The following is a 17217-nucleotide window of genomic DNA, read 5'->3' as shown; positions in this document are numbered from 1 at the left end:
CTATTGATATGATCATGTGATTTTTGTTCTTCATTTTGTTTATGTGATGTATCACAGTTATCGATTTGTGAATATTGTACCAGCCTTGCATCCCCGGAATAAGTCCCACTTTATAATCTTTTAAATGTATTGCTGAATCCAAATTGCTAATATTTTGTTGAGGGTTTTAGCACCTATATTCATCAGGATATTGGCCTCTTTGTAGTGTATTTATCTGGTTTTGGAATTAGTATAATGCTGGCTTCATAAAAAGAGCTTGGAAGTCTTCCTTCCTCTTGGATTTTTTGGAATAGACTGAGGAGGAAAGGTGTTAGTTCTTCTTTGAACGTTTGGTAAAACTCCCATGTGAAGCCATCTGGTCCAGGACTTCTGTTTGCTGGGAGTTTTTTTTATTTTATTATTACAATTTCAATTTCATTAGTTGTTATCAACCTATTAAGTTTATCTGATTCTTCCTGATTGACTTTTGGAAGATTATATTTTTCTAGGAATTTGTCTATTTTCTCCAGCTTGTTGGCATATCGTTGTTCATAGTATTTTGTTACAATCCTTTGAATTTCTGTCGTATCAGTTGTTACTTCACTTCTTTCATTTCTGATTTATTTGGGTGCTCTTTGTTTTTTGATGAGTCTGGCTAGGGGTTCATCAATCTTGTTTATCTTTTTAAAGAACCAGCTCTTGGTTTCATTTATCTTGTTGTTTTTCTAGTCTCTATGTCATTTATTTCTGTTCTCACCTTTATCATTTCCTTCCTTCTACTAATTCTGGGAATTTCTTGTTGTTCTCTTTCTAATTCTTTTAGTTGTACAGTTAGCTATTTTATTTGAGTTTTTTCATGTTTCTTGAGGTAGGCCTGTAATGCTATGAACTTTCCTTTCAGGATTGATTTCACTGTGTTCCATATATTTTGAGTTGTCGTGAGATCATTTTCATTTGTTTTCAAGAAGTTTTTTATTTCTTCATTGATCTCATTGGTAATCCAATTTGTTGTTTAATAACATGCTATTTAGCCTCCATTTGTTTATGTTTTTGAGGCTTTTTTATTCTTTATTATTATTTTTTAATCCTCACCTGAGGAGTGAGGATATTTTTCCCACTGATGTTAGAGAGTGGAAGGAAGGGGGGAGGGGGAGAGAGAGAGAGGGTAAAAAGAAACATCCATGGGAGAGAGACACATTGATTGGTTGCCTCCTGCACACACCCTGACCGTGAGCATCGGACCTACAATCCAGGTATGTGCTTGGGAATTGACCATAAAATCCTTTGGTGCACAGGCTGATGCTCTAACCACTGAGCAATGCCAACTAGGGAAAATTTGTTTGTTTTTTAATTGTAGTTGATTTCTAGTTTCAAGCCATTGCGATCTAAGAGGATGCTTGACATGATTTAACTTTTCCTGAATTTGTTAAGGCTTATTTTGTATCTTGTTTTGGCTTTTATTTTTAAGTCTATTTTGTCAGATATTCATATTGCTACTTCAGTTTTTTCTTTATTATTTTTAAAATATGTTATTATTGACATCAGAGAGAGGAAGGGAGTGATAGGAACATCAATGATGAGAATAATTGACTGGCTGCCTCATACACATCCCCTACTGGGTATTGTACCCACAACACAGGCTTTACCCTGACAAGGAATTGAACCATGACATCCCGGTTGATAGATTAATGCTCAACCACTGAGCAATACCAATTGAGTATTACCATTTTATCATTTCCATTTGCATGGAATATTTTTTTCCATTCCCTTCATTTTTAGTCTGTGTGTATCTTTTGTTCTAAGGTGACTCTCTGGTAGAATATATATATATACACACACACACACATATATTTGGAGCATTAAGTCCATTTACATTTAAGGTTATTATTGATAGGTACTTACTTGTTACCATTTTTTTCTTTATACCTTTGTTCATCTCTCTCTCTTATTTTCTTCTCTTAACCTAGTCCCTTTAGTAGTTTTTTGCAATGCCTGTTTGGTGGTAATGTACTCCGTTAGCATTTTTTTTTCTTTTGGTATGGGAAGCTCTTTATTTCATCTGCAATTTTAAAAGGTAGCCTTGCTGGATAGAGTAGTCTTGGATTCATTTGTTTTCTTTTCATTACTTTGCATACTTCATGCCACTGCCTTCTGGCTTGAAGTGTTTTTACTAAAAAATCAGCTGATAGTCTAATGGGAGCTCCCTTGTAGGTAACTTTCTGCCTCTCTCTGGTTGCCTTTAAGATTCTTTCTTTGTCTTTAACATTTACCATTTTAATTATGATGTGTCTAGATACAGGTCTTTGGGGTTCATCTTGATTGGGACTCCCTGTGTTTCCTGAACTTGTGTGACTTTTTCTTTCACCAGGTTAGGAGAGTTTTCTGTTATTATTTCTTTTTTTTTTTTTAACTAAATTTTTATTGTTCAGATTACATTTGTTCCTCTCCCCCCCCCCCCATAACTCCCCTCCTTCCAGTTCCCGCCCCACCCTCCGCTCTCACTCCCCACCCACTGTCCTCATCCATAGGTGCACGATTTTTGTCCAGTCTCTTCCCGAATCTCCCATTCCCCTTTCCCCCCCAAGAATAGTCAGTCCATTCCCTTTCTATGTCCCTGATTCATTATAATCACCAGTTCATTCTGTACATCAGATTATTTATTCACTTGATTCTTAGATTCACTTGTTGATAGATGCATGTTTGTTGTTCACAATTTGTATCTTTACCTTTTTCTTCTTCCTCTTCTTAAAGGATACCTTTCAGCATTTCATATAATACTGGTTTAGTGGTGATGAACTCCTTTAGCTTTTCCTTGTCTGTGAAGCTCTTTATCTGACCTTCAATTCTGAATGATAGCTTTGCTGGATAAAGTAATCTTGGTTGTAGGTTCTTGGTATTCAGCACTTTGAATATTTCTTGCCATTCCCTTCTGGCCTGCAAAGTTTCTGTTGAGAAATCAGCTGACAGTCGTATGGGTATTCCCTTGTAGGTAATTGAGTCTCTTTCTCTTGCTGCTTTTAAGATTCTCTGTCTTTTGCTCTTGGCATTTTAATGATGATGTGTCTTGGTGTGGTCCTCTTTGGATTCCTTTTGTTTGGGGTTCTCTGCGCTTCTTGGACCTGTAAGTCCATTTCTTTCACCAGGTGGGGGAAGTTTTCTGCCATTATTTCTTGAAATAGGTTTTCAATATCTTGCTGTCTCTCATCTTCTGGCACTCCTATAATTCTGATATTAGTCCGCTTGAAACTGTCCCAGAGGCTCCTTACACTATCTTCACACTTTCGGATTCTTTTTTCATTTTCCTTTTCCAGTTGGGTGTTTTTTGTCAAATCTTTGGTTTGATTCTTGTGCTCCTCTGGTCTGCTATTGGGTATAATATTCTTTATTTCAGTCCGTGTATGCTTACTTTCTAATTTCTTTATCGTAGCATCGAGGGTCTCATTAGTTTTCGTGAGGCTCTGCTCAAGTTTATAGCAAGCCCTCAAAATTGCGATTTTTAGCTCCATATCCTCCATTTCTGTCATGTTTTTTTGTCTCCGCATCTTTTATGCTTTCTTGGTGCACCCCCTTGTGGTCTTTGTGCGCAGTCTTGTTCTAGCCAAGCCTTAATTGTTGTAGTTAAGACTAGAGGGATTTGACCACCAGGCCGACTGGCTGTAGGAATCAGCTGTGTGGAAAACTTCAGTCCTCTGGGGAGGCGCTAATCCAGCCTTTGCCTGAGGCGATTGGCCAATGGCTCTGCGCAGGGCTTGGGCAGGGCGGGCTCAACAGGGCAGGGGGAGGGAGCAGCTATGGCTGCTCTCAGTCCGTCCCCAGGGACTCTGCCTCTCTGTCCCCGCAACCGCTGCAAACCTCGGAGGGACCGTAGCCAGACAGTCCCGCTTCTCCCGTTTGAGTCTGGGTCCCTAGAGACTCGCCCGGATCTGTAGCCCAGAGTCTGAGACTCACTCCTGATTGAAAACGACAACCACGCCCTCAGCCACCAGCCCGCTTTGCGCGTGCACCGCCGCACCACCGTACCTTTAAATTTTCCACACTGCGCCTCCTCTGGGCCTCGTAATGCTGTTGTTTTTCCTTCTAGTTGAAGAGTCTCTCCTCAGCCAGCCTTCCTGTGGTTCTGGTTGATGTCCGTTCCATCTTTTAGTTGTATTTTTGAAGTGGTTGTTTACGGCGGCATAGCTGGTGTTTACCTATGCCGCCATCTTCGATTCTCTCTGTTATTATTTCTTCAAACAGTTCTCTATTACTTGCTTAGCTTCTTCTTCTTCTGGTTATCCTATAATGTGGATGTTCTTACATTTCATGTTGTCCTAAAGCTCCCTTAAACCATCCTCATGCTTTATACTTCTTTTTCCTAATTGCTGCTCTGACTGGATGTTTCTTTTCTATCTTGTGTTCTAATTTGTTGATTCAGTCCTCAGATTTTTCTCCTCTACTGTTGATTCCTTCCTGGGTATTCTTTAATTTAGCTGCCATTTTTCAATTCTGATTGGTTCTTAGTCATGGTTTCTAAACTTTTAAACCATTTTTTTTCCTTTTAATCTTTATTATTGAAAGTATTACATAGGTCCTCCTTTTCCCCCCATTAACCTCTTCCAGCCTGCTCCCATACTCCGCCTCCTCCCCCAACACCCTCATCACCCCATAGCTTCATGCTGATATAGTTCCCACTAAGTTCTTTGTAGTTCTCATTAAGATGCTTATAATTATCAGTAAGTTGTTTGATAATGTTTACTTATACTAGTAAACATTTCTTTGAACTCTATATCTGAAAAACTCCTTGCCACCATTTCATTTAGATCCTTTCCTCATGATTCCCCAGTGGTGGGTCCCAGTGTCTGGGGATTCCATGTAGTGGTGGCAGAGCAGGGAGTGCCTCGTTGCAGTGGCGGGGCTGGGTGCACTGGACAGTGATGTAAGTGTATTGGATATGGGTCACTCCCCCAACTTCTTCCCAAGGAGGATATTCAGGGTCCTCAGGGAGGATCTTCAGGCTCATTATCCAAAATGGCTCATTATCCAATCTCAAGCAGGAGAAGTACCCGGCTGAGCAGCACACAGCAGCAAGCCAATGGCTCCCCAGCCAAGAGCACACAAACTGACTGCCCCATGTTCCCCCACCACCAGACAGATGCCCACCACACTCACAAGCACACATACTCTCCCTCACACATGCTCACCCACTCACACTCTAACCCTCACTCTGGTACTGACTGCCGTCATGTTAGACTCCTCTGTCATGGTTTATTTTTGATACTTTTCCATGGTAGAAGATCTACCAGTCAAGAATGTGACAAACTAATTTTCATGATGTGCTTCTCATCATAGATTCAAAAGTTTTCATGTATATGGCAATAGGGTGTGTACAAGTGTCTTGTGTGTGGTGGTGGGGAGTTGTGGGCATGACAAAAACAGGCTTTACCTAAAAACAATTGAATTCTATTGTCTCAAAAAGCCTCCACTTGGCCACCGCAAACAGGGCTGTAGCCACCAGTGTGTGGATCCTCATACACTCTCCAGTTTCTTGCCTTTTCCTGTTCACTTCCCCCATACCTGGATAGAGGAAAATTAATAAGAAAATTGTAGACAAGTAGCTTGCTGTTAGCTCTGATGCTGGAAAGAGGGAGGCTCTACATTTCTTCACCAAAGGGAGATGGTAAGTTTCTGGATGGGTGAAGCTTTGACACTGTCCCCATGTTCAATTAGGAAGAGAAATGAAGAGTGAGTATGCTACAATATTATCATTGACCATTATCCAAAGGTCTGACCAGAACAGAAAATAACCCACCATGCCAGGGGTGAAATGAATGACTTAACAGAATAGCTGACTTGCTCAACTACATACATCATTCGATGAGTAGCTACATCAGCGTGACATGATCCTTGCTGGAAGGGGAATCAGAGTGGATGGAGCAATTAAGACATCAACCTCCTTTCTAAGACTCAGTAATTTAGTAGAACACACATACCTGAGAAACAGAAGCACACTGGCAGAGTAACCCAGGGTCAGATGGCATAAAAAATAGACACAAAACATGCAACCTGATTCCTTATTGAAATGTTGAATGGAGGTGGATAAAAAGGGTCAAACTGAGGAGAGGAGAATTCTGAAGAGGCTAGTTTTAAGCCTCTACAGCGGAGGAGGACAACTGACAACTTCGTGAGGAGAGAGACCTATCTAAGGCCGACTTGGGCATGAATTCAGGTCAGAAGGGAGGCCAGCAAACCAACTGGCTCAGGTCAGCACAACACTTGGTCAGAGGTCATGAATGATGGGTTAGATGAGACGCAAGAGGGAGGACAGCCAGGGAGAAGTGTTGAATGCCTTCTGAGGTGACTCTATATCTGATAAGATGGCATAAAGAAGCTGTTAGGAAAAGACATAGAGATGAGAGCCATTCTAGGACAGAAATACAAGGGCTCAGAGAAAGGATTGGTACATGGGGGCATGTTGCATAAGGGGGAGGTAATCAAAGATAAACCAACAGGTAAGGAGCTGAAACCACGAAGGTTGGAAAGGAATAGTCACAAAAACTGAAAGGAGAAAAAGGAAATAACTGAGTGAAGATACTGCAGGGCACATGTAGCATCTTCATTCTACCTATTACAGTGAGGGGAGGGCATTTGAAATCTCTGGGTCCTTTGGAAAGCTTGATGTATGACCAATGTGCTCTGTTACAGAGCTGTCCTAATCACAGCTAAAACAGAGGATGTCTATGAAAGCCTCTCGCAAATTGGGCACTTTTTCAGGCAGCGCAAATTAGTCTGACAGAATCCAGCAACCGAAGACCCACTCCACACCACCATACTATAACTGGACATTAAGCCAAACACAATCTGAAATGCTTTAATCACCTCAAAAATAATGAGGCAGACCCACATTTACAGGTTCAAGAAAATGAAGCACGGAGGTGATAAGGATATTTTATTGGTATGCTAAGACCTATTTTTATTTTATTGCAGATATTTAGTATGTTTGCATCTTTCATTTTAGAGGTCTGCATTTTTCCAGTTTTAAATCAGCTAGCTACTGCGACCTTCATAGTCCCTGACTGCTTTAATTGTGTTCTTTATAGATTTCAAAGAATATGCAGAGTATTTTCACAAGTCCTCCTCCCTAGAGCCTTGTCAAATGTGAGATCAGCCACAGAGCCTCATCCTGAGAGTTGAGGGTCAGATCCCAGACCTCAGGGGCCGCATGCCGACTGCCCTGAAGACAAAATGGGCTGGTGAGCAGCGGGACATTTTGGGTGTCTTGGGAGCATCCTGGGTGCTCAGACAGACTCTTTCTTGAATCTGATGGAAGTTTCAGTTTATGAAAGAAGACAAGTTGGACTGCTGGTAATGGTCTCTTCTCTGGAACAACGATGCACCTGAATTCACTTAAAGCACGAAATCTGGTGACATCAAATTGTGTTCGTGGAGGAGGTGTGTTTAGAGAGTGAACGTGTGGATAGAAAACTCGATCTTCCCTCACAAGGGCGATGTGGGTGTTCAGAAGGACCAGGGACTGACACTGGTCGTGGCCAGAATCATCTTCAACTCTGACTGTTGTGTAGAGCAGTAGCTGAACCTCTGCCAGAGACGGGATGTTGACTTCCATATTTCCATGGAGAAAGTAAATCATGTCAACCATGGTATTCTGGAATTTGGATGACAACCAAACTCCGTTTGACAAAACTAAATCGGGGATTTCTGCTTTCCAATCAAGAGAAAGCTGGACCAGATCTTGCTGGAGCAAAGGGTGACTTGAGCAGGCAGTGGCATCAGACTCGGGCATCAGGACACACAGAAGGTCACGGCATATTTGTTGACAGAGGTTTTTGTTGTAACTAAATACAGTGAGCAGGAGACTCTCTGCAGAGCCCAGGAATCGAATGCTCTGCCCACCAAAGCCGATTTGAATCTCCCGTAGTCCTGAGAGAGACAGAGTATGAAAAATGCCCATGGAGCCCAGATGGGTGTCTGACAGGACTAAAGCATATAAAGTTGAAGGAAGCAAGAGCAAACACGCCGGCTGGGGGTCAGGTTCTGTGCAGTTAGCAACAGCAAGCCAGTAAATGCCTCTGACCTCATGCATGTCGACCAGAAGTCCTGGTAGGAATCCACAAGCCACATGCTGGAGAAAGTCTTTTAAAGGGCACTCTTGAAGTTTCAGCATTGGATCTGGGAATTGCACAAGGGTCTGCTTAAATGCAGAGATCCTTCCAGCTTCTTCAGATTCCAGGCGGACAACTGAGCTTGGAGAGGAACCTGGTACCTCTGCGGCTGTGAGGCCTGGCACTCTGTAAGGCCCCACACTCTCTGCTGGCCTGATGGCTCCTGCCTCCTCACTGGGGCTGCCAACCTGATCTTCTGCAGGAAGAGAATGAGATTCTGATGATACCCAGTGTGACGTCAAGGGTAGGTGCCGGGGTAAGTGCTTCACCAAGGGCAGTCTTCCGATGAATGTTGTTACTTGGGAGGTGAGTCCACTGGGGTCCCACAGGCTCCCCATGTGCCTGGCTTGGTTGATAACCTTTGTGCCAGCCTGTAGCAGGTGACTGCTCGTACCTTTATAAAGGTTGGAGAACCTGTGGTAAAAATATCCTAATCCACCATTCCCTTCTGTCCTGATATTTATCGATGACTCTGGAGGGCTAACTTTTTTAGAAGCTAACTCATCCTCAGTGTGCTGCTCACTACACAACTTTGAGGCTGGTGAACTCTGAAAAACGCCGGCAGATACACTCTCCTCACTAGAAACACTTCCAGAGAATACACAATAGAGTAACTTGCTTTGCCTGGTCTGTTTGTTCCCACTATTTATAGACACTTCTCGGCATGCATGTTGCAGCAGAGTCCAGCTGGATTCAATTTCCAAGCTGTGTTCATCTTTATGAGTCATCAGCTCACTGAAATTTTCTGATTTAACCTGAAAATGTTCTGCATTGCTGGTGTTGTTGTCATCAAGAAGAGAGATTTTAGATAGACTGAAACCTTTTGTTTGACAACCACGCATGTGCTCAGGACAACTATATTTGCAATCACTGTTCTGCAGCACCTCAGGTGCTGAGGGCTGATCCCTTGGGTGGTGGACTCTCTCTCCTGATGCTGAAGAGAAAATTGTAGAGTCTGAGATGCTCCAAGTCATGGGATCACTCTGATGGCTGTTCTGATCCACCTCCCTCCTCTCCTCTCTGGTGGAAGGGTCAGTGACATCTTTGGGCAGCAGCGGAGCAAGACACCCTTTCTGTTCAAGATGTCAAAAACAGTTGAAATGGGGATGTGGTAGCAGCCTTTGTGATTCTTTTGCACATGAAGATTCTTGCAGTCATTGGTTTCATTGTGTGGATTGATTCAGAGGTTAAATCAAAAGCCTAAGCCATTCATATTGATTGAGGCATGATTTGAAAATATATGATTGGATTCACATATAGAACATCAATTTCCACATTATTTCTCTAATAAATTGCTGAGTAATTTTATAGAAGTACCTTGTATGGAATTGATCTACAGTATCCATTTCCTGGTCTAATATTTCATTCACTCTAAAATAAATCCTAAGTCATTTGGGTCAGTTTTCAAAAGGTCAAATTTAGTTGTACAAATGAGTCCATCACCATATGTTCAAAATGTAAAAGTAATCAGGGCATACGTAATGAAAATACGACAGCAAGGCCAAAAGAAATTGACAGGTATTCGAACCTGAATCCTACTTCTCTTGCCTCTTGGTTCATTTGAAAAGATTCCTTAATTTTATCTACCTGGTTAGATTGCTATTGCCATATTTACAAACCAGCCTTGTCAAAGGCCAGCCACTATGGATACAAAGAAACGAAAGGCAACAGCCTGCTCTTCGCCAGGTTATCGGCTAAAGAGATGAATGTCCAGAGGAAGATAATGCCATTACTGGATGATTGGAAGGAGAACATGGCAGTGGCCAAAATCAGTTAAGCCTACTGTGGAACACTCATGCTTCCACCTCTCACTCCGTTCAGTAATTTAGAAACACCATCTGTAAGATTTGTATCACCTACCAGTTGTTTTCTCTCTCTCTCTCTCTCTCTCTCTCTCTCTCTCTCTCTCTCTCTGTGTGTGTGTGTGTGTGTGTGTGTGTGTGTTAGGAATGTATGGGAAGGACAAGACCCTCAGTGGAGAAAAATACAAGTAAGGCCTTAGAAATTGTATGCCCAATAAACCTGAGTTTGACAATCCAATAGTGAAATAAGCTCATCAACAAAGAGTTATTTCCTTTGTACTACTGCCAACTCAGTCTATAAAGTAAGCAGGACTTTAAAATATTGAAAAGTACTCAGTTTCATTTCTAAACACCATATATAATTCTGGTTATATAAATCCGCCTTTCAAATGCAAACCAAGAGAAAGGATACTGTTGCCAATGAAAAACTAGGCAAAGCGCCTCCACCACCGCTACATGCCACTCAAACAAAGTCAAAGCAGTTTTGAATCTGCAGGAGCCCATTTAATTTTAGGGAAGAATAGCCTGCCTTCCCTATTAGCCATTAATCTCACTGGAACTTCAAAGTTCTAACTATGCAACTAAACATTAAGAAAATTTAATCACATGAGCATGCCATAATTTAAGGCGACCCTATCAATCTGAAAAATCATTACCTACCTCATATTTTAGCTTACGTTGAATGGTACCATTGTGAAGTTTCTCGTTATTCTGAAAAGAAAAGAAAAAGTCCTTTAAATTAAATTATAGTGTGTTCATAGAGGAGAAAAAAAATAATTTGATTAGAAATATTTATGGGAGCAAAATTCTAAAGAAACATAGTTGCCATTCAACAATGACAATTTTTCTATAGAATTTATATTCCACAGTAAACATGACTCTATCGATCCATCTGCCTGTAAGAGAACTGAACCATTTATTCTGAATCTTAAATGTCTAAGATTAATATTAAAAGCAAGGTTTTCCTTAGGACAATTCTTAAAGTTGCAAGATAGAAATGCAATGCTTTTATTTTGATAAAAATCAAGTTGCAAATATGTATTTTCTCAAAGGTAATTTTTTTCTACCTGAAATATTTATCAAGCAAATTAAATACTTACAGAAATTGGTTGTATTTATTTTTATTTAATTTTTTTTTTCAATTACAGTTTACATTCAATATTATTTTGTATTAGTTTCAGGTGAAATTGGTTAGTATTTTTGGAGAAAATAGGAAAATGTTACATGTAGACTTATTATAAATCAAACAAAGTAAATAAAACATTTTAGGAAACTTTATATTCACTTAAGAATTTCCTCCAGAAATTCAAAACTTTACAATAAATAAACTTACTTTTGAACTCACACTATTTGTAAACTATTAGGCTCCAACCCAATATTTAATTTTTCTAGAACATTTGCATCTCAATTTTCTCACTGAGAAACAGTAACAAAAGATCCCACCACTATCATCAATAATTTATTGGAAGTTTGTCTTAAAACGCATGACTGCGTTAGTATGGTTCCCTCATCTCACCTTCGTCATGTCTGCAGATACACTGCTGTCATTACAAATCACACGACGCAAATCCTGAAGACGCCTTTGGACTTCCTCTTCAATGTAAGCACTGACCCTGGGAACAGAGAGACAGGGGTACTTGAACACTTCTAACCACACAGAGCATTGGAGATACTGTTGTTTACTATGCCCTTCACAACAGGGAACTTTCCCGTTTTATTTTTTTTATATATATATTTTATTGATTTCAGAGAGGAAGGTAGAGGGAGAGATAGAAACATCAATATGAAGAGAATCATTGATTGGCTGTCTCCTGCATTGCCCTCCTCCTTCTCTCCCCCTACCTGCTGGGGACAGAGCCTGCAACTCATAGCATTTCCATATTATATCTCTAATATAATGCTCAACCACTGAGCCATGCTGACAGGGCAAACTTTCTCATTTTAAATGCCAAACATAACAACTCTGGACTTAAAACATTTTTCTACTTTCTAAGAAATCGAGAGCCATGTGTTCACTATCTGTGTTCTCTCCAAATGAGAGAGAACTGACTGAGTAACAGAAGCTTGAGACTGGAAGGATGACTGAGTGATCCCATCCAACTCTCCCCTGGATTTCCTTCAGAACCCTTGCTACAAGGTAGGGGAGAATCACAGACACCTGTTTCTGAAGGCTCTCAGCCTCCAACCATGAGTCACTGACTCTGAGACCCAACACTTCAAGCACTGAGCCCTGGCTTACTCACAGAAAACAGTGATAGTTATCACTCACATCACAAAGACATTAAAGAGGATTAAAAGTTAAAAAAAAAAAAAAAAGAAGTGAACATATACTATTCCGATGAAACAATGTCTTGCATTGTTCCTGATCTATCTTTTGTCTCCAACTGGGTTATGTACACCTGGCCAGGAGAGACCACATTTTAAAGGTCTCTACCTTCCAAAATGCCTGTCTCAGAACCAAGACAGAGGAAACAGAAACAGTTGACTTTTGAGGCATTTGTCAGCTGAATAGTTCATACCTCATAGAATGCAGGTGAAATTGTATGAAGTACAACCATTAACCCAGAAAAACCAAGGAGAATACAGATTTTTACTTCCATCTAAAATCCTTCTAGTGGTTCAGACTGCTCAGATGGAAGTCTTAACTCTGCTCTAGGCTCTCCCTCCCCAGGTCTGCAGACACTGATTAGGTGGATTAGTTTAAATGAACTGTTTGGCATGGTTTTATCTTACCACATTAAAAAAACATCTGATTTGCCGAAACCGGTTTGGCCCAGTGGATAGAGCGTCGGCCTGCGGACTGAGAGGTCCCGGGTTCGATTCCGGTCAGGGGCATGTACCTGGGTTGCGGGCACATCCCCGGTGGGGGATGTGCAAGAGGCAGCTGATCGATGTTTCTCTCTCATCGATGTTTCTAACTCTCTCTATCTCTCTCCCTTCCTCTCTGTGAAAAATCAATAAAATATATTTAAAAAAAAAAAAAAAAAAAAAAAAAAAAAAAAACATCTGATTTCACCTTTCTAAGCACATGAGTAGTCCCATAAATATTTTTTGTAGAACTGACCACGGCAAAATGATTTTCTGAAATGCTAGGTAAAGCGATGAATGTGATAGGTAAGGTAGGCCAAAAGAATGGAGTTAGGCTAATAAAGTGCAGTATTTACCTTTCAGTATTGAAAATAAAATCATGTGCAACTGAAACTGAGCCAAGGCCACTTACAAATGAATTGCCTCAATGGACTTTTAATTTTTAAATTATCCCAGTGGAATATGCAGCCCTAACTTTAAAGGGCCACAGAAGTTCACGCTATTCTGAGTACATTTTGATATCCAAATACTTATCTCCTAATCAGGACTGTCCAGTTTGAAATGTCCCCATGGCATAGATGGGTTGAGAAAAATAATCAAGTTCTTTATAGCTAAAGAATGATTGAGTCAATTTATCTGAGAGTCTAAGCCACAGAACAATTGCCAATGCCACCCAAGTTGAAAGTCATTTCATTATAGTAGCCATCAGGTTTATATGTATGCTATTTATGATCATTCTGAATATACTGGTACAGCGTTGGTAACAGACTTCATCTATTTGTAATTATGACTTCTATAAATTAACTGTCAGCATAAGGTCCTTCTTCTTGGTACGATTCAATTAATGCTATTTCTTTGTTCCTCTCAACTTGGCCTTGCATCACTACCTTCTTGATGAGCTGGTTTCTCAGGACCTTTTAGTTCTGTCTTCTCACACAAACTACTTGCACCAGCATTACTTGGATTTAGCTGGCCAGTTTTCAAGTCTTTGGTTCCCTTTAAATGATAACTCAACCCAGGGAGTGGTTGATGGAGACAAAGCACATCTTAGGGCAGTGATGGCGAACCTTTTGAGCTCGGCGTGTCAGCATTTTGAAAAACCCTAACTTAACTCTGGTACCGTGTCATATATAGAAATTTTTTGATATTTGCAACCATAGTAAAACAAAGACTTATATTTTTGATATTTATTTTATATATTTAAATGCCATTTAACAAAGAAAAATCAACCAAAAATATGAGTTCGTAGGTTCGCCATCACTGTCTTAGGGTCATGAATTACTTGTCACCTTCTATAGAGCCCTCCATATGTAAACTGGCCAATATGAGAGATAGTGACTCATTGAATCACATCAGAAATGATGACAGTTTAATGTCCAGTACCTGGCGTCCATCAGAGGAACCAGGTGAGATTTTTCAGCGTTGGATGACAAGCTGGAAGAAGCAGCCTTTCCCTCCAAGGTACCAAAATGCCCTTTCTGAACACCATCGACTTCATAGATCTTCTGCTTCAACTGCTGGATTTCATGTTCCAACCTACCGAGATGGAAGTTACATAAATTCATTCATTAACAGTGTTTCCTGAGCATCATCACTGATGGGGACATTGTTCTAGAAACCATGGGGGATCCAGCTTTACCATCTAATAGAAAACATGCCACATACCTAAAAGATAAAGTATATGGTGATAATGGGCCACAAAAGGGGTTCAGAACAAGTACTTTAGGCATTCAAAAACTGGAGCATTTTACCATCAAGGGCAAAGATTCCCACTATGCTCCAAGCAAATGCTCAGAGGTAGATGTGCAGGATTCTGAGCCCCCTACCCTGCCTTCAATAAAACAGCTGTTTACTATATATCGAGATCCCACTTAATATTTCTGTTTGAGAAAAGAGATCTGTACTTTTAAGAGTTTTTTAAAACCACCAATCTTGAAGAACCTTCATGGCCAAGGTAGGTTTAAGTTGAATCTTCAGAGACCAGTGGGAATTCGAATCTCTGGGGATAGTGGCAGAGAGTTGTCCAGGTACAGAAAGCAACATGAACACAGAAGCTAAGCTGTGGAAACCAGGAATCCACTTTGCCTAGACAGAGGGTGTGGAAAAGGCAAAAAGATGAGAGATCTAGGAAAGCAGGCTGAGTATCTCAGGAAACTCATATAAACTGTAAACTGTAGAATCAAACATTTATTGGCCATGATGCCTCTAATATGAGGTCAGGTGTCTGTGAGGCTGTTCTGCCACTGACCCAGGCACACGTGTATCCAGGGCCATCATTGCAAGCATGTCAAACTTGCAGCCGGCCATAAGCGAGGCATGCGGCCCGCCAGCCACGAGTTTGACATGCTTGGGCTAGCAGCAGTTCTCAACCTGTGGGTCTCGACCATTGGAAAACACATATAGCATATCAGATATTTACATTACGACTCATAACAGTAGCAAAATTACAGTTATGAAGTAGCAACAAAAATAATTTTATGGTTGGGGGTCACCACAACATGAGGAACTGTATTAAAGGGTCGCGGCATTAGGAAGGTTGAGAACCACTGGAGAGGAACAAGTCTGCCAGTGCACTTGGTCCCAGAAAACACTAGACCCAGCTAGGGGCTGTGGCCCACATGGGGTGTGAACTGGGGCAAGTTAATGAAATCTGGGTCTCAATGTCTTTAGGTATCAAATGAGAGAGTAAACTAGTCTCTCCAAATCCATTCAGCTCTAAAAATGATGGATTCTAGCTTCAGATGCTGGCACACCATAACACTGCCAGCTCTCCGATGTCACCAGCAGCAATTTGACTGCTCTGTCCTAAACATGAAAGCCACCTTGTGAACTGCTGAAATTAGACTGTGGGGTCATCAGGGTTAGCACTCATGGGTTCCATGGGAGGCAATGCCCTGCTTAACTCAGCCTTTCATCTGTCTACTGATTAGCAAGTACTTACTGAGCATCACCTTGCAGAGTACACAGCATTTTCAAAGGGCAAGGGAATGAGCATAAGAGAGTGATGTTAGGGGCCAGGTGGGTGGGCCAGCAACCAGGGAACAATATTGAGCATCTCCGAGATCGTAAGGAAAATGAGCCGGATATAAGTAGGTAACTGCCAATGTTTATAATTAGGATGACACCCAGTGGAGTTGTTCAAAGCCTGCAGGACCAGGACTGTGGAAAAGACGGAGCAGGGGGGTTAAAGGGGCCCTGAAGGCTGAGCAGGATTTATAGGAGGGGTTGGGGTACATGGAAGAGCCGCCTGCCTGGCAGCAGCTCTGTGTCAGCAGACAAGAGGACAAGAGGCTAAGAGTCTGGAAGTAAGTAGACCTAGATTCAAGTTGCAGCTCTGCCATTTTCCACCTGACACTTGTCCCGAGTGGTTATATAACTACTGGGTAGGAAAAAAAAAAAGACAGAAAATGGGTTAAATTTTGCTCGCAAACAACCAACAGGCAAAGCCAAGTTCAGGACACTATTGTCCAATCTGGTTCCACAGGAATTTAATATTTCACACTTGTGGATTTCACGAGTGGTCAAGTCAGGCTGCATGGCAGGCCCTGGCTTAGCCATGAGAAACCCAGAAAGATAAACACTAAAAAAAGCTCAAGAGCATCACAGCCAGAACAAAGAGCTCAGATTTGTTGGCCTGAATTAGGAGTAGCCAAGTCTACTCCATCCAAACACAGGAAGCTGAAAGCCTCCTCTGTGTGGCTGCTAGAGCAATGCTGACATTATCACTTCCTCTGTAATAGAGTATTAATACTAAATGGCCAGGGAATGAAGCCGGTTGACAAAAGCCAGGGACAGCAAGCTAAAAGCTCAGGCTGCATTCCTACTGCACACTGCAGGATACAAATTGAGAGCGTGTTCTCCACTACTTTAAATTTCCTGGGGCTGCAGCTTTGTCCGGCAATTTTGTTTATATAATACACCTGCAGTCCTATTCTTGAACCTCCAACCTATTTCTCTGAAGTAATAGCATTATGGTTTTTGATTGTTATTTGTTGCCGTTTTGCCTGCAGGAATTACCAGAGTAACTGTAAATAGAATTCACAGTAGAAGCCGGTCATTTGAAAGGAGGTTGTCCTGACCTTTCCAGGCAAAATGATGGATGGAGGTTCCAGCAACACCTCAGAGCAGGCCTTGCCTGCCATTAGCATGGATCCCAGGCCTCTGCCAATGCCAAGCTGGGCTCCTACAGGGCCGCAGACTGGGCTTCTGTTGCAGCCCCTACAGGAGGCCTCTGGATGGGAGGAATGCTGAGGGGGGGGGGCAGTGTTCCACGCCCTCCAACCTGGGCTTCAGTTAAGATCTCAACTAACCAAAGGTTTGGAGCTAAGAAAATGTACAGACCTCCGATCTCACCTACCCCTCCTTATAAGGGTGAATGGGTGACAGATCCCGAACCAGCAATGATGGGGGGGGGGGGGGGGGGGCGGGGTGTGGAGAGGAGAGACAGACCAGAAGGAAGAAAGGAAAAG

General features: G+C 41.6%; 1 protein-coding gene across 3 annotated transcripts in view; it reads right to left on the bottom strand.

Moving 5' to 3' along the window:
- KIF16B (kinesin family member 16B) overlaps positions 1-17217 on the bottom strand; it is a 285893-nt gene that overhangs the window by 80650 nt on the left and 188026 nt on the right. For 2 of the 3 annotated variants that reach the window (XM_070419883.1, XM_070419884.1), the window contains 3 exons: positions 14132-14284; positions 11457-11553; positions 10601-10651 (listed from right to left, as the gene is read on the bottom strand). In XM_070419883.1, the coding sequence (XP_070275984.1) occupies positions 10601-10651; positions 11457-11553; positions 14132-14284 (301 nt within the window). Of the gene's footprint in view, positions 1-8047; positions 8335-10600; positions 10652-11456; positions 11554-14131; positions 14285-17217 lie in introns of those variants that run through there. The other variant, XM_070419885.1, reaches the window with a different exon arrangement.

Source organism: Myotis yumanensis, unplaced genomic scaffold (genome assembly GCF_028538775.1).
Source record: "Myotis yumanensis isolate MYYU_CA2020_CCGP unplaced genomic scaffold, mMyoYum1.0.hap1 SCAF_7, whole genome shotgun sequence".
NCBI lineage: Eukaryota > Metazoa > Chordata > Mammalia > Chiroptera > Vespertilionidae > Myotis > Myotis yumanensis.
Note: the sequence above shows the minus strand (reverse complement) of the source record. Positions and strands in the feature narration are given on the sequence as shown.